At 37.0% G+C, this 19,985-nt stretch overlaps 1 protein-coding gene across 1 annotated transcript in view; it reads right to left on the bottom strand.

Annotated features, from left to right (window-relative positions):
* Positions 1-9,596, bottom strand: part of Vha44 (V-type proton ATPase subunit Vha44) — a 46,826-nt gene extending 37,230 nt beyond the window's left edge. Inside the window, exon 1 of the mRNA XM_069313714.1 lies at positions 9,462-9,596. Coding sequence (XP_069169815.1) covers positions 9,462-9,474 — 13 coding nt within the window. The 5' untranslated portion in view covers positions 9,475-9,596. The remainder of the gene's footprint in view (positions 1-9,461) is intronic.
* Positions 9,597-19,985: the final 10,389 nt, after the last annotated feature.

Genomic DNA, 19,985 nt, shown 5'->3' on the forward strand with positions numbered 1-19,985 from the left:
AGACAGCATAAAGTAAAAGCTTCAGTCCATCCTCTCTCCCTCCCTCTTCTTTCCTTACAGAAATCAACTAACCTCTTGCAGACAGACAATTTACTAAATAATGAACAAAATAATGTACAGTATGCAGAAAATACAGTAATATTTACTTAACAAAAACTAAGAAAGGAGGGGAAAACAATGTTAGTGTTTCTGCCATAATACAGTTGAACCTCTGTACTCTAACAGCTCGCAATTCGAACACTGTGTACACGTTCAGTATTCAACCGTTTGTTCGGCACTCAATCAAACACGGATCCCAGATGAGTCAATTTCCCAGTAGCTGTCATTCAGTGCACACCACCACTAGACTTCTCTACACTTTGTGTTTTCTTGGATATTTTTGATAGTCTTAGTGTAAATAAGTCACCAAAGAAAGTTAATGATAAGTGTCAAGAAAAAAGAGAATTAACTAAAATCAGTCGAGATGAAATAAGAACTTGGCAAAATATGAAACTGGTGCCCACATGTCTGCTCCTGCTACCGAGTTTGGTATGCCTAAATCTATTTCTCTAATACAAGAAATTTTTGCAAAATAGGGGGGGGGGGGTTGCAAAGTTTTCTTGAAACTTTGCTGATAATCAAAGAATTGTAATCAGCCATTTGAGGCTGATTACTTTTCTTGAAACTTTCCCTTATCATTATCATAGCTGACAAAGCTATAATAATAATAATAAGGGATTCCACTGTCAAATAATAACATCTCTCTTCCTCTGCCATCAACTCCCCTAAGTGCAGGTAAAGTGTATGTAGTACTGTATTTGCATTTATTTAATTTATTTATTGTATTTATATATTTATTTTTGTGGTCTGCAACAGATTAATCCAATTTACATACCGGTAATTCCTTATGGGAAAAAATTGTTCGGTACTCAAACTGATCGGCACTCAACCGGCCTTCAGGAACCAATTGAGTACCGAAATTCCACTGTCATTCATGACTTAAAAATGGTACCACTGATCAGTAATCTTGGGTTTTTTGTTCAAAATTTTAATGCTTGCATTTATGTAACTAAAAATTTCTTGAACTTCATAAAACTCAAACTACAGGCATTAACAGTTTTTGTACTCTGGGGGCACGACCTCCCCACTTCCCCTGGTGGGTTTGGGCACTCCACGGGAGTGCGCGGTAATTCTGTAAAGTGTATACTCTTTTCAACTTTGTCACCTCAATTCTCGTCCTACGATATTCAATTTGGTATCAGTGTGTTCACAATAAAATTCTCTAGAGGATTAAATGCATATAAACTCCAAAAGCCTGGCTTACCACCACAACAAACAAAGTGCGAGCAAGTGACCCCAGAGCACGTAAGAGCGATAAAATGTGTACACTTTTCACTTTAGTCACCTCAATTTTCATTCTAAGTCTCATTTTGGTATCAATGGGTTCACAATAGAATTCTCTAGAGGAATACATGCATATAAAATAAAAAAAAACTGGTCACGCTCCACCCGCCAACAAGTTGAAAACGGGCCAAGTGTTACCCGCGAGGGAGTGCCCAGATGCCCACCCATTACACCCCCAATTCCCACCCACAAATGTTTAGTCTACTTTTTCCGGTTGCTAACATCGTGGAGTAAGCGGCGTTTTGGCGCACATTTTAAAACCAGTCCCCCCCAAAATTGGATAAAAACCAGATTTTTGGCAAATATTTTAACGGAGGACTCAATGCTGAGTTTTGCTTACCGAGCAAAAGTGCTAATGAACGGCAATCTCAAGATATTATTACAAGGATAAAATAATCTTTTTTAAATTCTAGTGAATTACTGAATACTGAGTCATGGCCACTAATCCAAAGGTCATCCAGAAGTAGCTCTCCGGAGTTCCGTGCAACAAAGGCATTATGAACCAACCAATTGTACCAGATAAAAAAATGATAAATTTCACTTACAGACACTTATTTATTATTATTTTTATTTTTTAAATCATTAAAAAGTGACTGAGCTGGTGGGCTTTGAAAGAAATTGTTACATGGAAATAATGAATAAGAAAAATAACAAAAGTTATTGCAAATTTATGTTGATATATACAAAGAAAATGTATATACTGTCTTTGGTTTTATGTTTTGTAAATCTATCTGTAAATTTGTAAATTATATCGTGTTTAGATAGTCCTTTTTGTAACTATGTGCACCATAGTTCAGACAGACATACTAAACAATTAGATAATAGAATTTGGTACTATTCACTTTATAGAGACCAACAAAAATTAAGCTAAAAAGCAAAAATATTCTTAGGCCTAGTATAGCGCACACGTGTAATAAACTAGGCCTCAGGTAGTGTGTATTAGGCCTAGAAAGTTCAGGTTAGTTTAGTTTGTCATTGCAACATAAATGGAAAACCTTTCTGGTTTGTCCAAATTCAATAGTACAGATTTTTACTTTACTAATTGTGTTGTACGTCAGTATATGTACTATGGTCTCATGGTTACTATAAGTACTACCAAAACAGGAGGTGGCGGCTGTACAACTCACTACTTTGGGACGAGGGGAAATGCAAGATACTTATACAAAGGAAAAATGGAAGCCCACAAAGGTTTCCAATAATATAGGTTAAGTGAGGTTCTCTTTGGATCCTACAGTAATACCAACATTTACGAAAAGAATTAAACTTTTAGTACAGATACTGTAATAAAATAAAAGATTTCAGAAGAAAATAAGAATTTGACTAACTTGTTTAAATAATCTAACTAAAATTAAGACTATCTTCCACAGCTGTTTACACAAATAACAAAACTGAAATTTCCTGAAGCATGATGAAACTGACAAATTATTTCCTGGATTAATAACTTGTGTTGCAAATGGTTATCATATGGCTTGAAATACTGCCCAATTCTCAATTCAAACAATAAACATTTGATATGTATCTTTCTAATTAATATGAACAAGTTCTAAATATCAAGGCTCATGCAAAAGTTTTAATAGCTTACACCAGGAAAAACCCACAAAAACATGAAAACGTAATAGTTGTTTAGTAATTTTGGAAGAAAATGTAGAATAGAACCAATGAAGAGCAGAGGTGCCATAGGCACAATCAGAGAACACTGTATAAACATCAGAGGTCCGCGGTTGTTCAACGTCCTCCCAGCAAGCATAAGAAATATTGCCGGAACAACCGTGGACATTTTCAAGAGGAAACTAGATTTATTCCTCCAAGGAGTGCCGGACCAACCGGGCTGTGGTGGGTATGTGGGCCTGCTGCGGGCCGCTCCAAGCAACAGCCTGGTGGACCAAACTCTCAAGTCGAGCCTGGCCTCGGGCCGGGCTTGGGGAGTAGACGAACTCCCAGAACCCCATCAACCAGGTATCAACCAGGTAACCAATTAGGGCCTTGTCAAGAACTGAGAAAAGCCGGGTCAGAGAAGCTTCCAAGATTTTGGGTAATAGTGTAACCTAACCTCATAATTTCCACTCTCTAGCTTCATATCTGAGCTTACCCGTGTGTAGTTATTTTCTTATTTTGTTTTAAAATTGTTTCACCGAGGATTACTTTATCATCTTCACACATTATTGGTAGATATATTGTTAATTATATACTGATCTGAACTACTACTGAATTCATTCATACTACTGAATTAAGTAATTATGAAAAGAAGGCACCAAGCCGGGGAGGCTATACCAAGTTAAAAAAAATCATAATACTTATTTAAATTAATTTCTTAAATTATTATCTTGTTTTTATGAATAGTTGGCACCTCTCTCTCTTCCTCCATCTTTCTTCCTACCAGGACTTTTCTACCCCGACAGTTCCGAGTTTTTGAACAGGCCCTCGGCAAGGCAAAGTTCTAAACTATTGTTTCATTTTCACTGTGGATTTTCTTGCACTTTGAAGTTGCTTGTTCTGTGACACACACACACACACTACATGTCACAACTAAAAGATAGAAGAAAAAGAGGTGATATGATCACCAGGAATTAACTGTTAAATTAATATTAACAGGAATTGATAAAATTGATAGGGAAGATTTCCCGAGACCTGGAACTTCAAGAACAAAAGGTCATAGATTTAAACTAACTAAACAAAAGATGCCAAAGAAATATAAGAAAATTCACTTTCGCAAACAGAGTGGTAGACGGTTGGAACAAGTTAGGTGAGAAGGTGGTGGAGGCCAAAACCGTCATAGTTTCAAAGCATTATATGACAGTGCTGGAAAGACGGGACACCACGAGTATAGCTCTCATCCTGTAACTACACTTAGGTAATTACTACATACAATACGAGGAACTGATGTGATGTCTGTGTTAAATGTCTTAAAATTTTGGAAGATGCCTGATAAATAGAATAATGTGCATTCAGATCTCTGCTCTTTAGATAATAGGGTAAAACCGAAGGCAGTTTTGATTTTCATGTCTTTATAATGTACTGCTGTTTATAGCCACCCAAAGAGCCAAGAGATTAATGCTTGACATTGATGACTAATATAGCATTGAATTAAGTCTAAAAACATAATGAAGGCAAGTGAGCGCTACTTATCTTTCCCTGTTGGTAAGTAAGGAATTATCAAATGAGGGCACCAAGCCTCAGATTATTTAGCATCATGTCAGAATATTACCAACAACTTGATACCAGCACTGTTGGTATTCAATATAGACCAGTTACCTTAATAATAATAATAATAATAATAATAATAATACAAATATTATAGGCAGCATCATGCAAATTAAATAGTTAGAAAAAATTCAAGCCTAGATGTCTTCAGTAAGATAAACTTTACTTTTTTCTTTTTTTTACTTTTCACTTTGCTAATCATTCTGTATATTATTTTCATCAGTGGAAATCTTTTAAAATACAGTACTATATCTTGATATAACAAATTCTCTAGAATGAACAACTTTCACTAAGAGCCGTCATTTACATTCTGCAAGATGTGGAATTAAGTTTTTAGTGATAATGAACGAACACTAATGATCTGTGTAGTATTAGAACATTTCTTCAATATACCAATACTCTATAAGTACAATATCTAGTGGACTAAATGAACTTCATGTTGTTAAATGTTTAAGATTCGCTACCTAGAACAAAAATTTCCAGGTAGCACGGGCTATGGTGAGCCCGTAGTTAAAAAAATGAACATTAATGCACTTAGTATTGGAATTAAGGGGTAAACTGTTACAACAATTTATATTCTGTACTTAGTACTGTTTTCTTATCTAAATATTGCTTACTGACATTTAGTGAACAAACAGTACTGCAAAAATTTAATTTTCTGCAACAATTAATAAAAAAATAAATTACCAGTCATTAAATGGGTGATAAAAACCCACAGGGTTATAAACCCATGGAACTCCCTAACCACCAGAGCTGTAAATGCCAACAATGTTAAATTTTAAAATTCAACTGGGAAAGATCAAGGCATGTAGGGAGGACCTTCGACAAGCTGCCGGCCTCCTGTTCTCATCGAGGCCACTACTGTTGGTGACCCTCGGGTAAATTCAGGTAAAAAAATAGTCTTTTCCAACATACCCCATTATAAATGTACAGTATATTTCACTCTTCTATAGCTTTTTTGAGTAATGCATAAAATTATTGTGTTTAACTCTGCTACAATATGAAATATACTCATCAATAAATACTTACAATATATGTATTGATTAATGTATAATGACTGCATTTATCTTTATGGCACCACACCAGTAAGGTTTGTGATGTGTTCATTCTTGACTCAACTGGGAATCCCACACTTGAATTACAGGTGGGGAACAAATGGTTGGGTACTTTTCCTTTCACCTAATCACCCAGGAGCTAGTCAACTATTGTGCTGTTGCATCCTGGGAAGGAGCAGTAGTTTGACCTTAGAGGGACCTCAGTATAGGCATAATGTTCATATGTACTGTACATAGGTTGCCTTTCACCGACAAATCATATTAGTAATGCTCAAAACATCCAAATGTTGTATTCTTAAACACAGGTAATATAATAAATGATAAATATATCCTGACCTATATACAACAGTTTGAAATCTTCCTGGAACGTCTTTTTAGAAACTATTGCTAACAATACAAGCAACATTTACCTATAAAATCAGTTTCACTGATAAAAATAATAATATACTGCTAACCTAACTGTGAATTACTTCATCCCATGTCCTTTTGTATTCACATATAAGCTTCCTTCTTTACTTTCCTGAACAATTCTCTTCATAAATAGTAATTTTCCTAAATGTGTAGCAATTTTGTTTACTTCTCTAATTAATTAAGACGATTGTCTTGTACAAGACAGTGGTATTCAAACATGATCATGTAACATTTATGTATACACTCTCCTTGCCTTGCTCTTCTATTTGGGTGCACTATTGTACATTTTAATTTGTACATCTGCCATCTTTCATTCATCCCTAATAAACGCATCCAAACTTTAGTGCTTTTAACCTTTCCAATACATCAACACCTCGTGCTTAAACTTGACTTTCACAATATATCTCCACATCTGAAGGAATTTGAATTTGTACAAAATATTAACTTCTTTAAAAAGTTTTATATTCATTAATTTTAAAATGACCGCATTATAATTACAAATTTTGACTCTTTCCCACACTTTTTTCTATCTTAATATAACTTCTAAAACACCATACCTAGAGACTATACAAGACTTACATAGACATTAAGAGAAACATCTATATTTTGTAGTGGCTGGGCTTGCTCATAATGCACACAGGCAATATGCTCTTCATTTCATGACTAAACATTTCCAAGTTAAAATTAACACCTAATCTTAATGGCTCTTGAGATATGGTTACCTAGTACAGTAATAATAAATATTTTAGGCACCCAGACTTGTAAACACTCACAAGCTTAGGTTGACATCTGTGACAAAGTGAACTTGTAAAGTAAGTACAATAACTGTTTGATAAAACAATTTATCACAAATATATACTCCAAATTTTCCCCATTCTCTGTTTCTACATTCAACACCACTAGTGTCAAAGAGCATAATTAGATGCACTTCCTTTAACATAAAATTTCTTCAATCATAGCTATACAAGATGTTCACAACATTTTCATTACAAACTTCCTGACACATACAAACTTCTATACAAAACACAGTAATTTACCTAGAATCTCAAAATTTCAATAAGCATGAAACTTTGTATTGTTTTGTGCAATGCCTCCTACAATTTCATACTTCAGTTAGCCCCATTTTCATCAATCATTTCTGAGCATCTTGAGCACATCATATTTTGAATATAAAAATATACCATATGTTATTTCATCTCAATAACACCAAACACACATTCTGACTGCACAGTAATTGATTCAATAATTTGAATCATTATAATAAAGACCAACTACCGAGACCTAGACCTAGCCTTGAAATTCATACAGGCTGCGAGCAGCCGCGTCCAACAGCCTGGTTGATCAGTCCAGCAACCAGGAGGCCTGGTCGACGACCGGGCCGCGGGGACGCTAAGCCCCGGAAGCACCTCAAGGTAACCTCAAGGTAAGGTAGCCATTTTAAATGTGAAGCGATCTTAATACTGAAATGCCAGAGAATGGAATAGTCCAATGAGACAATTTCAGGTCAGAGTCAATCCTTCAGGGGTAGTTGCAAGAAAGAGCTGACGACTACATCAATTTCAAAATGACCTGGTGCAACACAGACATTTACAGAAACATACAGTAGATACAATACTGTAATAACATTCAAAGGACACGAGCTTTTGATAATCATTAAGAATACAAAAATTATTGATAAACAGTACAGTACAGTATGTAGTAAAAATACTGTACATGAATATCAGGAGCATTTATATTCGTTCTTTTTTTGTTAAATTAATAATTTAACAAAAAATTGTTTTGTAAAATTACAAATGCAAAACAAACAATTTAAGACAAATTATGTAATTAGTGAAATTTATACTCAGCATTTTCCAACCAAATCTAAAATCATTTTAATCAAATTGGGAAGTCATTATATGATATAGTTATAAGCTAGGTTAGCATTCCTTAAATCATTAATAGTAATTAAGCAAATAATTTATTTAAAAATTTACTCTTAGCAGTGCTTCGTTTTCTTATTTTATAATAAAAATGTAAACTAAATTATACAGGCTTGTTTGTACACACACACACACTGTATATGCACTTATAAATGTGTTTAGTGTGTATAATTAAGTAATTACCCAAGTGTAGTTACAGGATGAGAGCTACGCTCATGGTGTCCCGTCTTTCCAGTACTCTGTCATATAACGCTTTGAAACTTAACGGTTTTAGCCTCCCCCACCTCACTTGTTCCAACTGTCTACCAGTGTTTGCAAAAATATAATTTTCTTTTTTTTTTGGCACTTTTTTTTCCTTTGAACATATGACACATTTAAGTTGCAGATTTAAAAAATTCTTGATTAATTTGTTGAATCTTGTTATTACAGTACAGTATACTATATTGTGAATGTAGTGATCATCTCTTTTCTAACTGTCTTCTAGCCTTACATGTTTAATGCCTCCAATCTCTCCTCATACATCATGTTTTTAAATTCCAGGGCCATTTAATATTAAGTCCTTGTACCCCTTTATGATTTGTTTGTGCTTCTCGAGATATTGGCACCACACCACTGCCACACATTTCAGTTTTGGTCTCACAAATTATATGAACATTTTCTTTAATATTTCTCCTTTCTTATACAGTACTGTATTTAAACGCAGTTTAAATACCGCATTTGATCTACCACCTAGATCTCTCCTTGCTAAATGCGGTTTAAATACCGCATTTGATCTACCACCTAAATCTCTCCTTGCTAAACGCGGTTTAAATACCGCATTTGATCTACCACCTAGATCTCTCCTTGCTAAATGCGGTTTAAATACCGCATTTGATCTACCACCTAGAGCTCTCCTTGCTAAATGCGGTTTAAATAGCGCATTTGATCTACCACCTAGATCTCTCCTTGCTAGAGGGTTTTAATATCTCTCCAGATACTGTAATTTGTTGATTGTGTGTGTGTGTGTGTGTGTGTCCTGTTCAACCCTATCCCACATTCCAATATGTGACATTTGTTTCTATTTAATTTCAAACCCAAACTTGAGAGTGCAAGCGCGCACACTAGTGCTGACAAGTTCCGCACAGGAACCGACAATAGCTGGGGCACCCAGCAAAGAGATGGGAGACCTGACCAACCCAGAGCTCCACAGAGGAGTCCAAGGTTGCTCCGTTTGCTCTATTCATGGCAAGGCACCCTCCACACGAGGCTGGCCTCTATGGAACATCCAAAGACACCAGGAAAGCAAACCTGTCAGGGCAGGAGCAACATCAATCAGCACCTGGGGAAAGGGCTGTCCTAAGCACATACAGCTCAAGATGATGTTTCCAAAGTTCACCCAAATGAGTCTTGTCAAGACATGGAAGTGAAACAAATGTTAAATATTGAAAACTTACACAAATAAATGAGCCTCCTCAGGACAAAGAATGTCCAAAGGATGATCAACACTTACCTAGAAAACCCATGACTCAGAGAGATGGTGACTCAAAAGCACGTCAGACATGCACAACACCAGACAGAGGACTGAGTATTGTTGACATGGGGGAGCTGGCAGCTCCCATGGTGCTGCCACCTGGCAGTGGCCAGTTGTAACTAGGGGTATGACCTAACTACTGGCCATTTGCCTAGTTCACTGCTGCATTGTTTGTTTACTTTCTGTGAATCTTACAGATGTCAGTTTTGATTCACTTTCATCCTGGAGTTTGTTTCTTCAGTGAGGGTGATTATGAATTCCCTGCTTTAGGTGCAGGGAAAGGAGGGGGGTCAGGTTTTGATCTCTGGTTGCTGGCTGGTTAAGTACTCCTAAGGCTGATGTGATTTATGTGTAATTACCTCTAAGTGTCGTTACAGGATGAGAGCTACATTCGTGGTGTACCATCTACCCAGCACTTTTCATCATATAACAGTCTGAAACTACTAGATCTATCTCAGTGCAGCTAGCACTGAGATCAGATCAGGACCAAAGAGCAGCAGCTTGGGACCAAACGGCCGTAGCTCAAACCACCCCCCCCCCCACCCACAAGCACAAATAGATGAGTACTACATACCATTGTGGAGGTAAGTAATTATCAAAAGAAAGCAATAAGATCAGAAAGATATAACACTGTGTTACATAATATTCAACAGTTCCTAAATATCTTTCAGGATGACAATATAAGAGCAGAAGACATGACTCGAAATGATTTCAAAGGAATCAGATACCCCGAAAATTTTCCCAAGAAAAATATAATTCAAAGGAGCAAAGGGAATGCAAAATCGCCAAGATTTCCAATCAATCTGAAAATCAGAACATTCTATGAGGAGGCACTAGACTGTTTGTAGAACCTATGCTGCTCTGACAATAAGGTACAGTATAAGTCTCTCCATTACATTCAGTGCATGTGAGTTAATTGTGTGTGGCTAATACACAATCTAGCCAGAGATATTTCCCACTTTATTTCAGTGATGGGGGAAAAGGTTCCAGGGATTGGTCACAATTGATAGTATATAATTTGTTATTCACAACAGCTAACCATCTATCCTGCCAAATGTCACTGGGCATGTTATGAATCGCAGGGTAGAGATCTGAGTACTGTAATTAATTTTTGGAAGATAAGACAGCTTGGAATAGTTTCTTTAGCAGCAGCGATTGCGAGATTAGAGTCAACACCAATGCGTTTACTGAACTATGGGGAACCGAGATCAACTCTTTATGCCCCTGTCTGCTAGCCGTTTATACCTGGCACTCTAATTACCCCACTCGATATTAATATTTTCATCGTACTTTTTAAAAGTTGTGGATGGAACTGGCTTCAACAAACTCTTCACTTAATTCAATCTACTTTCTTTCTACCTATACATGGAACAAATATTTCCTTGCATCTCTTCCACTCGACTGCATACCCAGCTTCCACCAATGTCCCCTTGTCTTACCTCTTTTTTTTCTTTTTTATTTAAGTATGCTTCCTTTATCCACTTTATCCATTCCCTTCAAGATCTTGTATGTAGTTAACATATCCTCTCTAAGTTTGTGAGGCCAAGGCCTTTCAATTCTGTACTGCACTAATCTAATTGCAAGCCTCTAAACTTTTTCACATTTCTGTTTATGCTTTGCAAGGTATGGGTTCCATGCTGGAGCTGCATACTCGAGTAATGGTCTTACATGGGTAGTGTGTATAGACTTAAAAGCCGTCTCATTTATATTAAATGATGTTCTTATGTTTACCAGCTTCCCATATGTTAATGATGCTATCCTGTTCACACAAGTTTCTGGTGTTAGTGTTGGGGTTGTGTGTACTTCCAAGTTCTTCTCTTATTGTTTCTTGTAACTGCCTTCCCCATATAGGTCTCTTGTCTCTCTCATCTATTTTCATTACTTTGCATTTACTTGGATTGAATTGCAGCAGTCATTTATCTGCCCACTTCTGAAGTTTAGGTGCCTCTCCTTGCAGCACCAACTTTCCTCTTCAGTTCTTACTCTCCTCATTAGCTTTGCATCATCAGCAAACATTGACATGTACGAGCTCACCGTCATTGGAAACCCAACAAAATTTTACTGTTTATTTATCTGACAAAGATGTGGAAGTCAATGTTTGATCACCATGGAATATGAAGGGTTAAAATACTCCAGGGCCATGAGAGTACTGCAAGAGTCAACTTTGATAACAGAAAATTGTTGACACACGAAAAGTAGCCATCTCAGAGCATACAAAATCAGAGTTTTACAGGAAAAAATACTCTAGAAAAAAAAAGGCTGCATATCAGCATTTTTCAATCTGTCCATAAATAGAGCAGTAGCCCAAGTTAAATCCTTTCACACAATTTTTAGTGAGCATGTGGCCTGGTTAAGCTTACTGTACTCAATACATAACAAAGCATGTGTCTATACTGATTTGTATACACAGTATTATGTATTGTTTCATGTTTTTATTTTGCCTAGGCCACTTTGATTAATTGCTGCCATCCAATTCATAAATTTTTAATTCATACTAGTGGTCTTCCTGCCACCCCTTCAAGTGTGCTCCAACTTTCACAATAGTTCTATGTTAACCTTCATCAATTTTTTTTTCTTTTCTATGTATGAACAGATGCAGTCTGCCTCAACCATCAATGCCTGACTGGAGCACTATCTATTTTCAATGCTCTGCAGTCATGTTTATACTTCTTGAATGCTCCATGGCTCTTTGTATTTCTCCAACCAATGTTTTATCACAGAAACCTCAAAGAATACAATATATATGCCAAACAATATATCTTTTTTCAGTGCTGTACCTCTCAATTTATTTCCAAAGGTTACATAGTTTTCCATAGTCTAGGACATGATCCCTGTTAGGCTTATTGAGGTCCCCCTAGGCCAACTGACCTTCCCCAGGGGGCAACCCACAACAGTTTCCTAACTCTTGGCCATCTACTGCTAGGAGAACAGAGGCATTGACTAAAAGGAAAATTTATCCCAAACACTTCTGTCATGCTGCAGGAATTGAACCTGGGACCCTGGTTGACACCCCACTACAGTAATTCACTGAGAGTCATTATTAGCAACCGAGTTGTTGGGAAGCACGATTAAACTGTTAAGACTTATCATTTTAATGTAGTGTATATGCCCTATTTTACCAAGGATAGGTGGAGTACACAGAATATCTTTAATAGAATAAGTACCAAGATGCCACCTAATAATAGTCATACTCCTCAATAGCTTAACAACCAGTAATAGTTCTGTGTATGACTGCATATACCATTGTGGTGAATGTGAATGCCCTATTTGAAATGACAGACTAAGACCATGAAAAGAGAGAAAGGTATGTATACTAGTGTATACAGTACTTAATAAGGAGACAAAAAAAATGTACGTACAGCATGTTAACTTAAGACTGACACTAGGGAAATGCAAGTTTTCGATACTTTAAAAAGATCCCACTAAAGTGATGATGTTAGGAATCACTATTTATAGCAATTAGAATATATATAATTTACTTTAAATATATAACCCTTTAGTCATCTAGTACATTTTTTTAGAAATATATGTCAACATTATACCTAGCCAGGGATGCTGCAATATAATGTAACGTCCTGATTCTGTTACTCTAGAGAAAGTTTGAAACACTGCAGAAATGAGACTGAGATAAACAAGGCATGTGTGTGTGTGTGTGTGTGTGTGTTAAGAGTCTCAGATACTCCCCTAGTTGGAACCCACATGGTCTATCCAAAATTCACATTGCCTGCTCTTGTTAACTTCGTCCTCCTCCATGACAGTATTCACAGCAGTGAATCTAACTCAAGTCACCACTGTAGGACCAGCTCCGTATGAAACAAAATTAAATGTGCAGAACCCTTAACAGCTCCTGCAAGTGGTAATCAAAATACACATAATGCTAACTATCATTTCAAAATCTAAGTTGCTACTGCTACCACTAGGTGGCATCACCTGTTATCACAAATATGACAGAGGAGCTGAAAATCCTTAATTTCTGCCTGGCATCCTCCCATCACTATCCTAAGTGCTGCAGTGACAAAAAAGATTTCTAGCTAGTCTTTAATTGAGAAATTGACAGCACAGGAGAGTTCCTATGTTTTATGGTTCACTTACTGGAGTAGACATTGAACTACTGTTATCAGCTATGGCTGTGTTTCAGGGTCATCTTCCCTGGTGCTGTTTAGGTAAACCTTCAACCCCAGAGATACATTTTTGAAGCTGAATGAAGAAGTTGCATTCTAAGTCTGCTTTGGAAGGGCTGCATTCTGGGTTTGTCTTGTCACCTGCTTCGATGGTCATTGATGGTTTGCTTAAGTTATTCATTTTCAGCCTTTGTGTTGTGGTATCAGATTTGATCATGATCCCTCTTGCTTGCAGGCACGAAAGCATTGAACCTTTCTCAGTTTATTTGGATGCACAAACTGTTGATGTCCATTCCCTTTTCCACCTTTCCTTTTCATGAGGCAGTGGTGCTGAGGGTGATGATCTTCACTGCTGAGTTTTCTAGCAGCTTTCCTAAGTATATCGGCAGAAATCAACTCCGTCCATGTCCTATGGGAAGCATGGTCAACTTTGAGTTTCTCTATCTCCAGGTTAGGATAGTGGTTCCGGTGCACTGGTTGCTGGTAAGAGTTCCGTTGTCTGCAGCTGTTTTATGGGTAGTATCAATTGTTCACACCATAATAGAAGATTTCAGTGAGGCTTGTTTCCATGGTTCTTGTCTTTTCTTTTTTTTTGGAGACATCCAGTGATGTTTTAGTGGAAGGATGACTGCACACTTTTCAGGAGGCTTGGAGCAGGGATGTTGGGGCTTCTCAAGTTTGCATCTGTGAGTCTCTTGGACTGGATTGCCTCCTTTCCTCCATGAGTGTCCCCGAGGACCCTTTGCAAAGATGTGTGTCACATGTCGACAATAGCCTGGTGCTGGTGGATGACACAAGTTTGGGTGGGCCATATGAGTTCTGGCTCAGTAGACATCTGAGAGATAACTCAAAGAAATGTTGTACTATGCTCAACACCATATTTCTTAACGTTTCTCTCGGTTCTTTTAGTCAGATGACCTGCCTGGACTTTCTCCAGCTTTCTTAGGTGGTTAATGTAGGTGTATGTATGTGTACTAAATACTGTACAATATACCTAAATACAGTATAATCATCATGTAATTTCCAATTTTCTTAAGTCCTACTAAAAAGCTCAAGTATGAAAATGACTATATAAAATACAGAAATGTATTTTTAATGAATACATTCATGATAAATATCTGATGAATATCAAACATTTTATCTAGATGCCCTAATTGACTATATCAGCTTTGATTTTCTGGTACTTTGTATTTATTAATGAATTTACATATGTACAGTAAAATTTGAATAATAATAATAATAATAATAAAAATATATGTACAATAGTATAAAAATACCACATGAACATCTGCAGCTAATGAAAATCTATTACGGTTCATATTATTTGAGCCAAAATTATTGCCAAGTCTTTAAATTTCAAAACAATGACTTCTGAGTTATAAGGAACAGAATAAATTTTTTAGGAGGTAGAAACTTAAAATGTGATATAATTTAAGTACAGTAATCAAACATTTAATTCATATCTTTATAATAAATAAAAGTTCAAATTTTATTCAATGAATTATTATACAATCTAATTTCAAGAATGTTATTATTTCTATTAATTGCGAAACTTTCCTTTGTTTGAAAGATGTACTGATGCATTAATTGATGCAGATCTGCATTAAGGCAGATGTACTGCCTTAATGTCAAATTAAACTCTTTCTAATACAGTTTGTTTTAAATTGAATAAAAAAAAAGGCTTACCAGCTGCTCTCAGACATATATACAAGCCAGATTCATTGCTCTGAAGGAAAGACTGTGTGCACACCAAAACATGATGGCAAGACTCCATTTTAAGAAATACAAAAGAAAATATATGCCCTGACAAGAAAGTAAATGAAATAGGCAATATAAAACATACAAATTCTATAAATGGTATGCAGCACAAAATTTTTTGTCCAATACTAAAATGACAAAATTCAAGTTCACTAACCACTGCACTGTGCAGAGCACCTTAAGGCAACCGATCTGGGGTGCGCAGAGCGCCACATGGTGTTAATACGTATAGGGAGTGATTCAAAACTCCCGCAGCTACACGAGGCTCACATCCTGTGCCTCAGGACGCCAGTAAACAGACACCATATTGAAAAAAATTGTCAGCATCCGTGCTGGCTGTGAGAGCTTTAGTACTGACAGAGCGACCAAGGCTGGTGCATGCAGGAGCTGCACACAGCACCACTGTGCAGCTTGGGGGCCACAGCACCACTTAGTAATAATGAATAAAATAGGTAACTAATTATTTTACATTGATAGTGTTATAGATGATCCTGACTGTGATAAAAGATTATGTACAGTGTTTAGATATCAGTGAACACAATGTTAGTTACGATATTCACAGCCCGAGGTAGACACACAGCACCCAGCCATTGTTTCCTGCATCTACATATCATGAAACGACCATGTTCCTTCACAATATAACCTTGTGGAAATGGATTCATATTCTCAATTTTTGTGATAGAAATGTGGTAATAACAGCAGTTTTGTAGCTGGTCATAGCAAAATATGTAGAATATTGGAGGCATTCATTGTCTTGCATCATGACTGGTGGCATCGTCTGCTCGTATCACATGGCTCCATGCTGTATTTTGATTTCATCACCATACCTACCAGAACTGCTTATTAGTTTGTAATGGTACATATAAATGTTGATTGTGGTATATAATGTGCATATATAGCATAATAACAGCAAGAACACTGTTTGGTTGATCTAAAAATATAATGTATGTGTCACTGTGTATGAGGCAAATATTTTTGAGATGTCCCCAACCTGTCCTCTTAAAAAGAACGTCGCTTTTGGCCGTTTGCCTGTATGGCCAAATATGGACGTAATTTGAAAATGAAAAAAAAATGAATATAAATTTGGGATTTTTTTTTCAACAACTAGTAAGTTAAGGGTCCTCTGATAGGTTAGGTGGGCAGGAAATTCTCATAAAGTTTCAAAACGGTATGAAAAAACGTTAATGGAAAATATCCTCTTCTAAGATTACCGAGTAAGCCGGACGACTCAAACAGAAAATGGAACAGTACGTCACTTTTGTGAGTCAATTTCATTTCAAATTACAGTACGTCCAAATTTGGCCATAGTGTGCATACGAGCTAAAAGTGACGTTATTTTTAAGAGGATGGGTTGATGTCCCACATATTTAACTATATAAATTCCACAATTTACACACTATTGAATAATATTACTGCAAAAAACTTGACATGAAACCATTCACAGACACTGAAATAATTATGTAAAAATGTATTTGCAGCAGCCCCTGCCACACTCAGCTATCGGCCACTAGCCTGACTTTGCAGTGTTATTCTGTGTATATAAACTCTCAACACATGATCTTTGTGGTTCATAATGGTGCACAAAAATGTCAATAGTTATATATATAAAACATGTGTATATAATGCAATAACAGTAAAAACACTGATTGATTGATCTTAGAACATAGTATACGTGTCACCATATACAAGCTCCATAATTTTTAGTAAAGCGATATTCAACACATTTAACTGTATATAAATTCCACAATATTACACACTTCTGAATAATATTACAGCAAAAAAGAACAGAGAAGAAGTAAGTAATTATCAAAAGAAGGCACCAAACCGGGAAGGCTATGTAGCACCATCAAATACGCAAAATAATCAGAGGGCGCTAAATATCACCAAGGATGCCAATACGAGAACAAAAAGGGATAAGGCGAACGATATCAAAAGTATCCGAGTCACCAAGAATTCTATCGAGGGACAGGTGACCGCGAGGGGCGGTCGGAAAGCAAGACACACGCTCGTCCTGGAAGTCAGGACATTCAAGAAGGACATGCACGACCGTAAGAGGGACAAGAACAGAGAAGAAACGAATGAGACATATTGATATAATTATGAAAAATTATATTCACGGTAACTGCCCCCCCACAGGGTGGCAGGATAACTGCCCCAGGACGTCTACTCACTCGGTGCGCATAAATTGCTCAACTTCTCCGCTTCATCAAGGCTAAAGTATGTCACATACAATTTTTGTTTTCCGTGATTAGAGACCGCATTTTAACAAGAAGATAAAATAATTTTTTGGTAATAAATTTTTTTTCGACACACCACAGTGGCGTCATATTTTAATGCAGCGCAGTGCAGTGGTTAAGTAAACTTTCCATAAATAGAAAGATCATATACTGTACCTGTACATGTATTGTATTCACACAGATATTCAAGGAGATGTGAATAAATTGTAAGTCTTAGGACAGTTTGGTTTGAATGGTGAGCAATACTGTAACATAATAAAAAGGGATACAAGTCTGAATAAGATAAGATTATATAAGAAAATTCTGAAGACAATTTTAAGTTTTTGTCATAAAGCAGTAAATATACAAAATGTTCTGAAGAAAGAAAGAAAGAAATAAAGCAAAAGCTTAATAGATTTGGTGACCTATGTTAATAAATTCTTGAAAAAGTCTTAAATATAAGTCGATATATAAATAAATAGGTACTGAATATATAAAATTTGAACTCCTCAACTGTAAGTACTAAAGTTTTCCCAAACAAAATACCTTTAGTAGACAAAAAAAAAAAAAAAAAAGCTACAAAAATCAAACCTTTTCACTGTTTAAAAGGTTAGCAAATTTTAACAATAGAAAGTAAATGCAAAAGGTACTTCAACTACTTTTACAAAAATATACCAAAAATACAAATTTAATTTATTGTTTCTTTTGATTTATCTAAGTTTAACTATCACTATAAAAGTCACAAAAAACCAGCAGTGAATGTAATGAAATGCCTCTTTCTGTTTGAGTCCCAGTGGCTCCCTGAAGCTATCTTGTTGAGATGGCTCCCAACTACTAGGTCACATCACCCCATGGAGTTGTGTTTGGCCTCCTGGGAACCAGGGGCCAGATTCACGAAAGCACTTAGGCAATGCACTTACGAACGTATACATCTTTCCTCAATCTTTGACGGCATTGGTTACATTTATTAAACAGTTTACAAGCATGAAAACTTCCCATTCAACTGTTGTTATTGTTATAAACAGCCTCCTGGTGCTTCCGAGCTCATTAACTGTTTAATAATTGGAAACAAAGCCATCAAAGATTGAGAAAAGACGTACAGGTTCGTAAGTGTTTCCTGTAAGTGCATTTCGTGAATCTGGCCCCAGAGCCAGAACTTGCCCCCCCCCCCCATCACAGAGATGCTTAGACCAGGTGACATTCCACCATCCTTGGGAAAGCATCCAGAAAATCAGCAGACCAATTCAGACCACTGCTGGGTTCGGAGAGACCTAAGCTTTGTCTGAGGAGTGAAGCTCCTCAACCCTACAACCACAAGCAAGTGTCAAAAAGAAAATCATCTTAGAAAAGATATCATGGACCAAAGGGAAACTGTAAACCAAGGAGAAGAAAGAAAGGCAAGGAAACGGCAAGAGACCAGGCTCTGATGGTGCATGACCAGGCCAGAGGTGAAACAATGTGTGAGACAGCTTCTGAAATGGCACCAAAGTAGTACTGACACTCAACATAAGCAAAAGCAGTCCACCAGTGCGAATGATAAGAGATGACAGTATTAGGCATAAGATGCCAGTTGGCAAACAACCAAGAAAGGAATGAAAATACCTGAAGAGACAGAAGAATAACGATGATGGGAAAGGTAATGGCAAAACGAGAGCCAAGACGCCTCATACTGCCACTGGGAAGATGAACATAGGTAAGACACCATCAAAACAGCCACCCATTTGTCATATAGATGGTGATAAAGATGCGTGAATGAATGACTAGACACAAAAAGGTGAGAAGTTTCAACCAGAGAGGTATGTCACTTGGCCAATCTTCTGAAAGAGGTAGTGTTGTGAAAAAATGCCTGGGTTTGGACACTGTGCAAGTAGCAACTGAAATCAAGGCTGAGATGATCACTAAAGACAAGACAAGCCAACTCTGGAATATCCAACCAAGCACAGAACCATGAACACTCAAGGCGGGCAAAATGAACTCACAAGGTGGAAGCTGCCTGATAAGCTTGTACTTTATCAGGTAGGTCAGAGAGATGAGACACGTGGGAAAACAAACCCCAAAGGACTCGCAGTGTCGCTGACTCAACAGGCAGCATGGGGGAGGCAGAAAGAATGATCGTTGTTCTGTGGCGCAGGTGACAAACAGCCTTCAAACTCGCACAAGGCAGGAGCATGTCTGGAGGGGATATCCTTAGGCCTCACCAACACCTGCAGGAAATTACTAGGGGACCAAAGCACTGACAAAACAGGACACCCAGGCTCTGGGGATGCTTTCTGGGAATTATGCAAGTAGACCAACACAGTCCAGGTAATGTCCCTGTGAAGGCTAACCTCAGCATGCAGAGTAAAACAAGTGTGTTAACCTCCTGTAATGCCTCAATCAGCCAAAATATTCATCACAACACAGGGTCT

The sequence above is a fragment of the Procambarus clarkii genome, chromosome 76, assembly GCF_040958095.1.
Source record: "Procambarus clarkii isolate CNS0578487 chromosome 76, FALCON_Pclarkii_2.0, whole genome shotgun sequence".
NCBI lineage: Eukaryota > Metazoa > Arthropoda > Malacostraca > Decapoda > Cambaridae > Procambarus > Procambarus clarkii.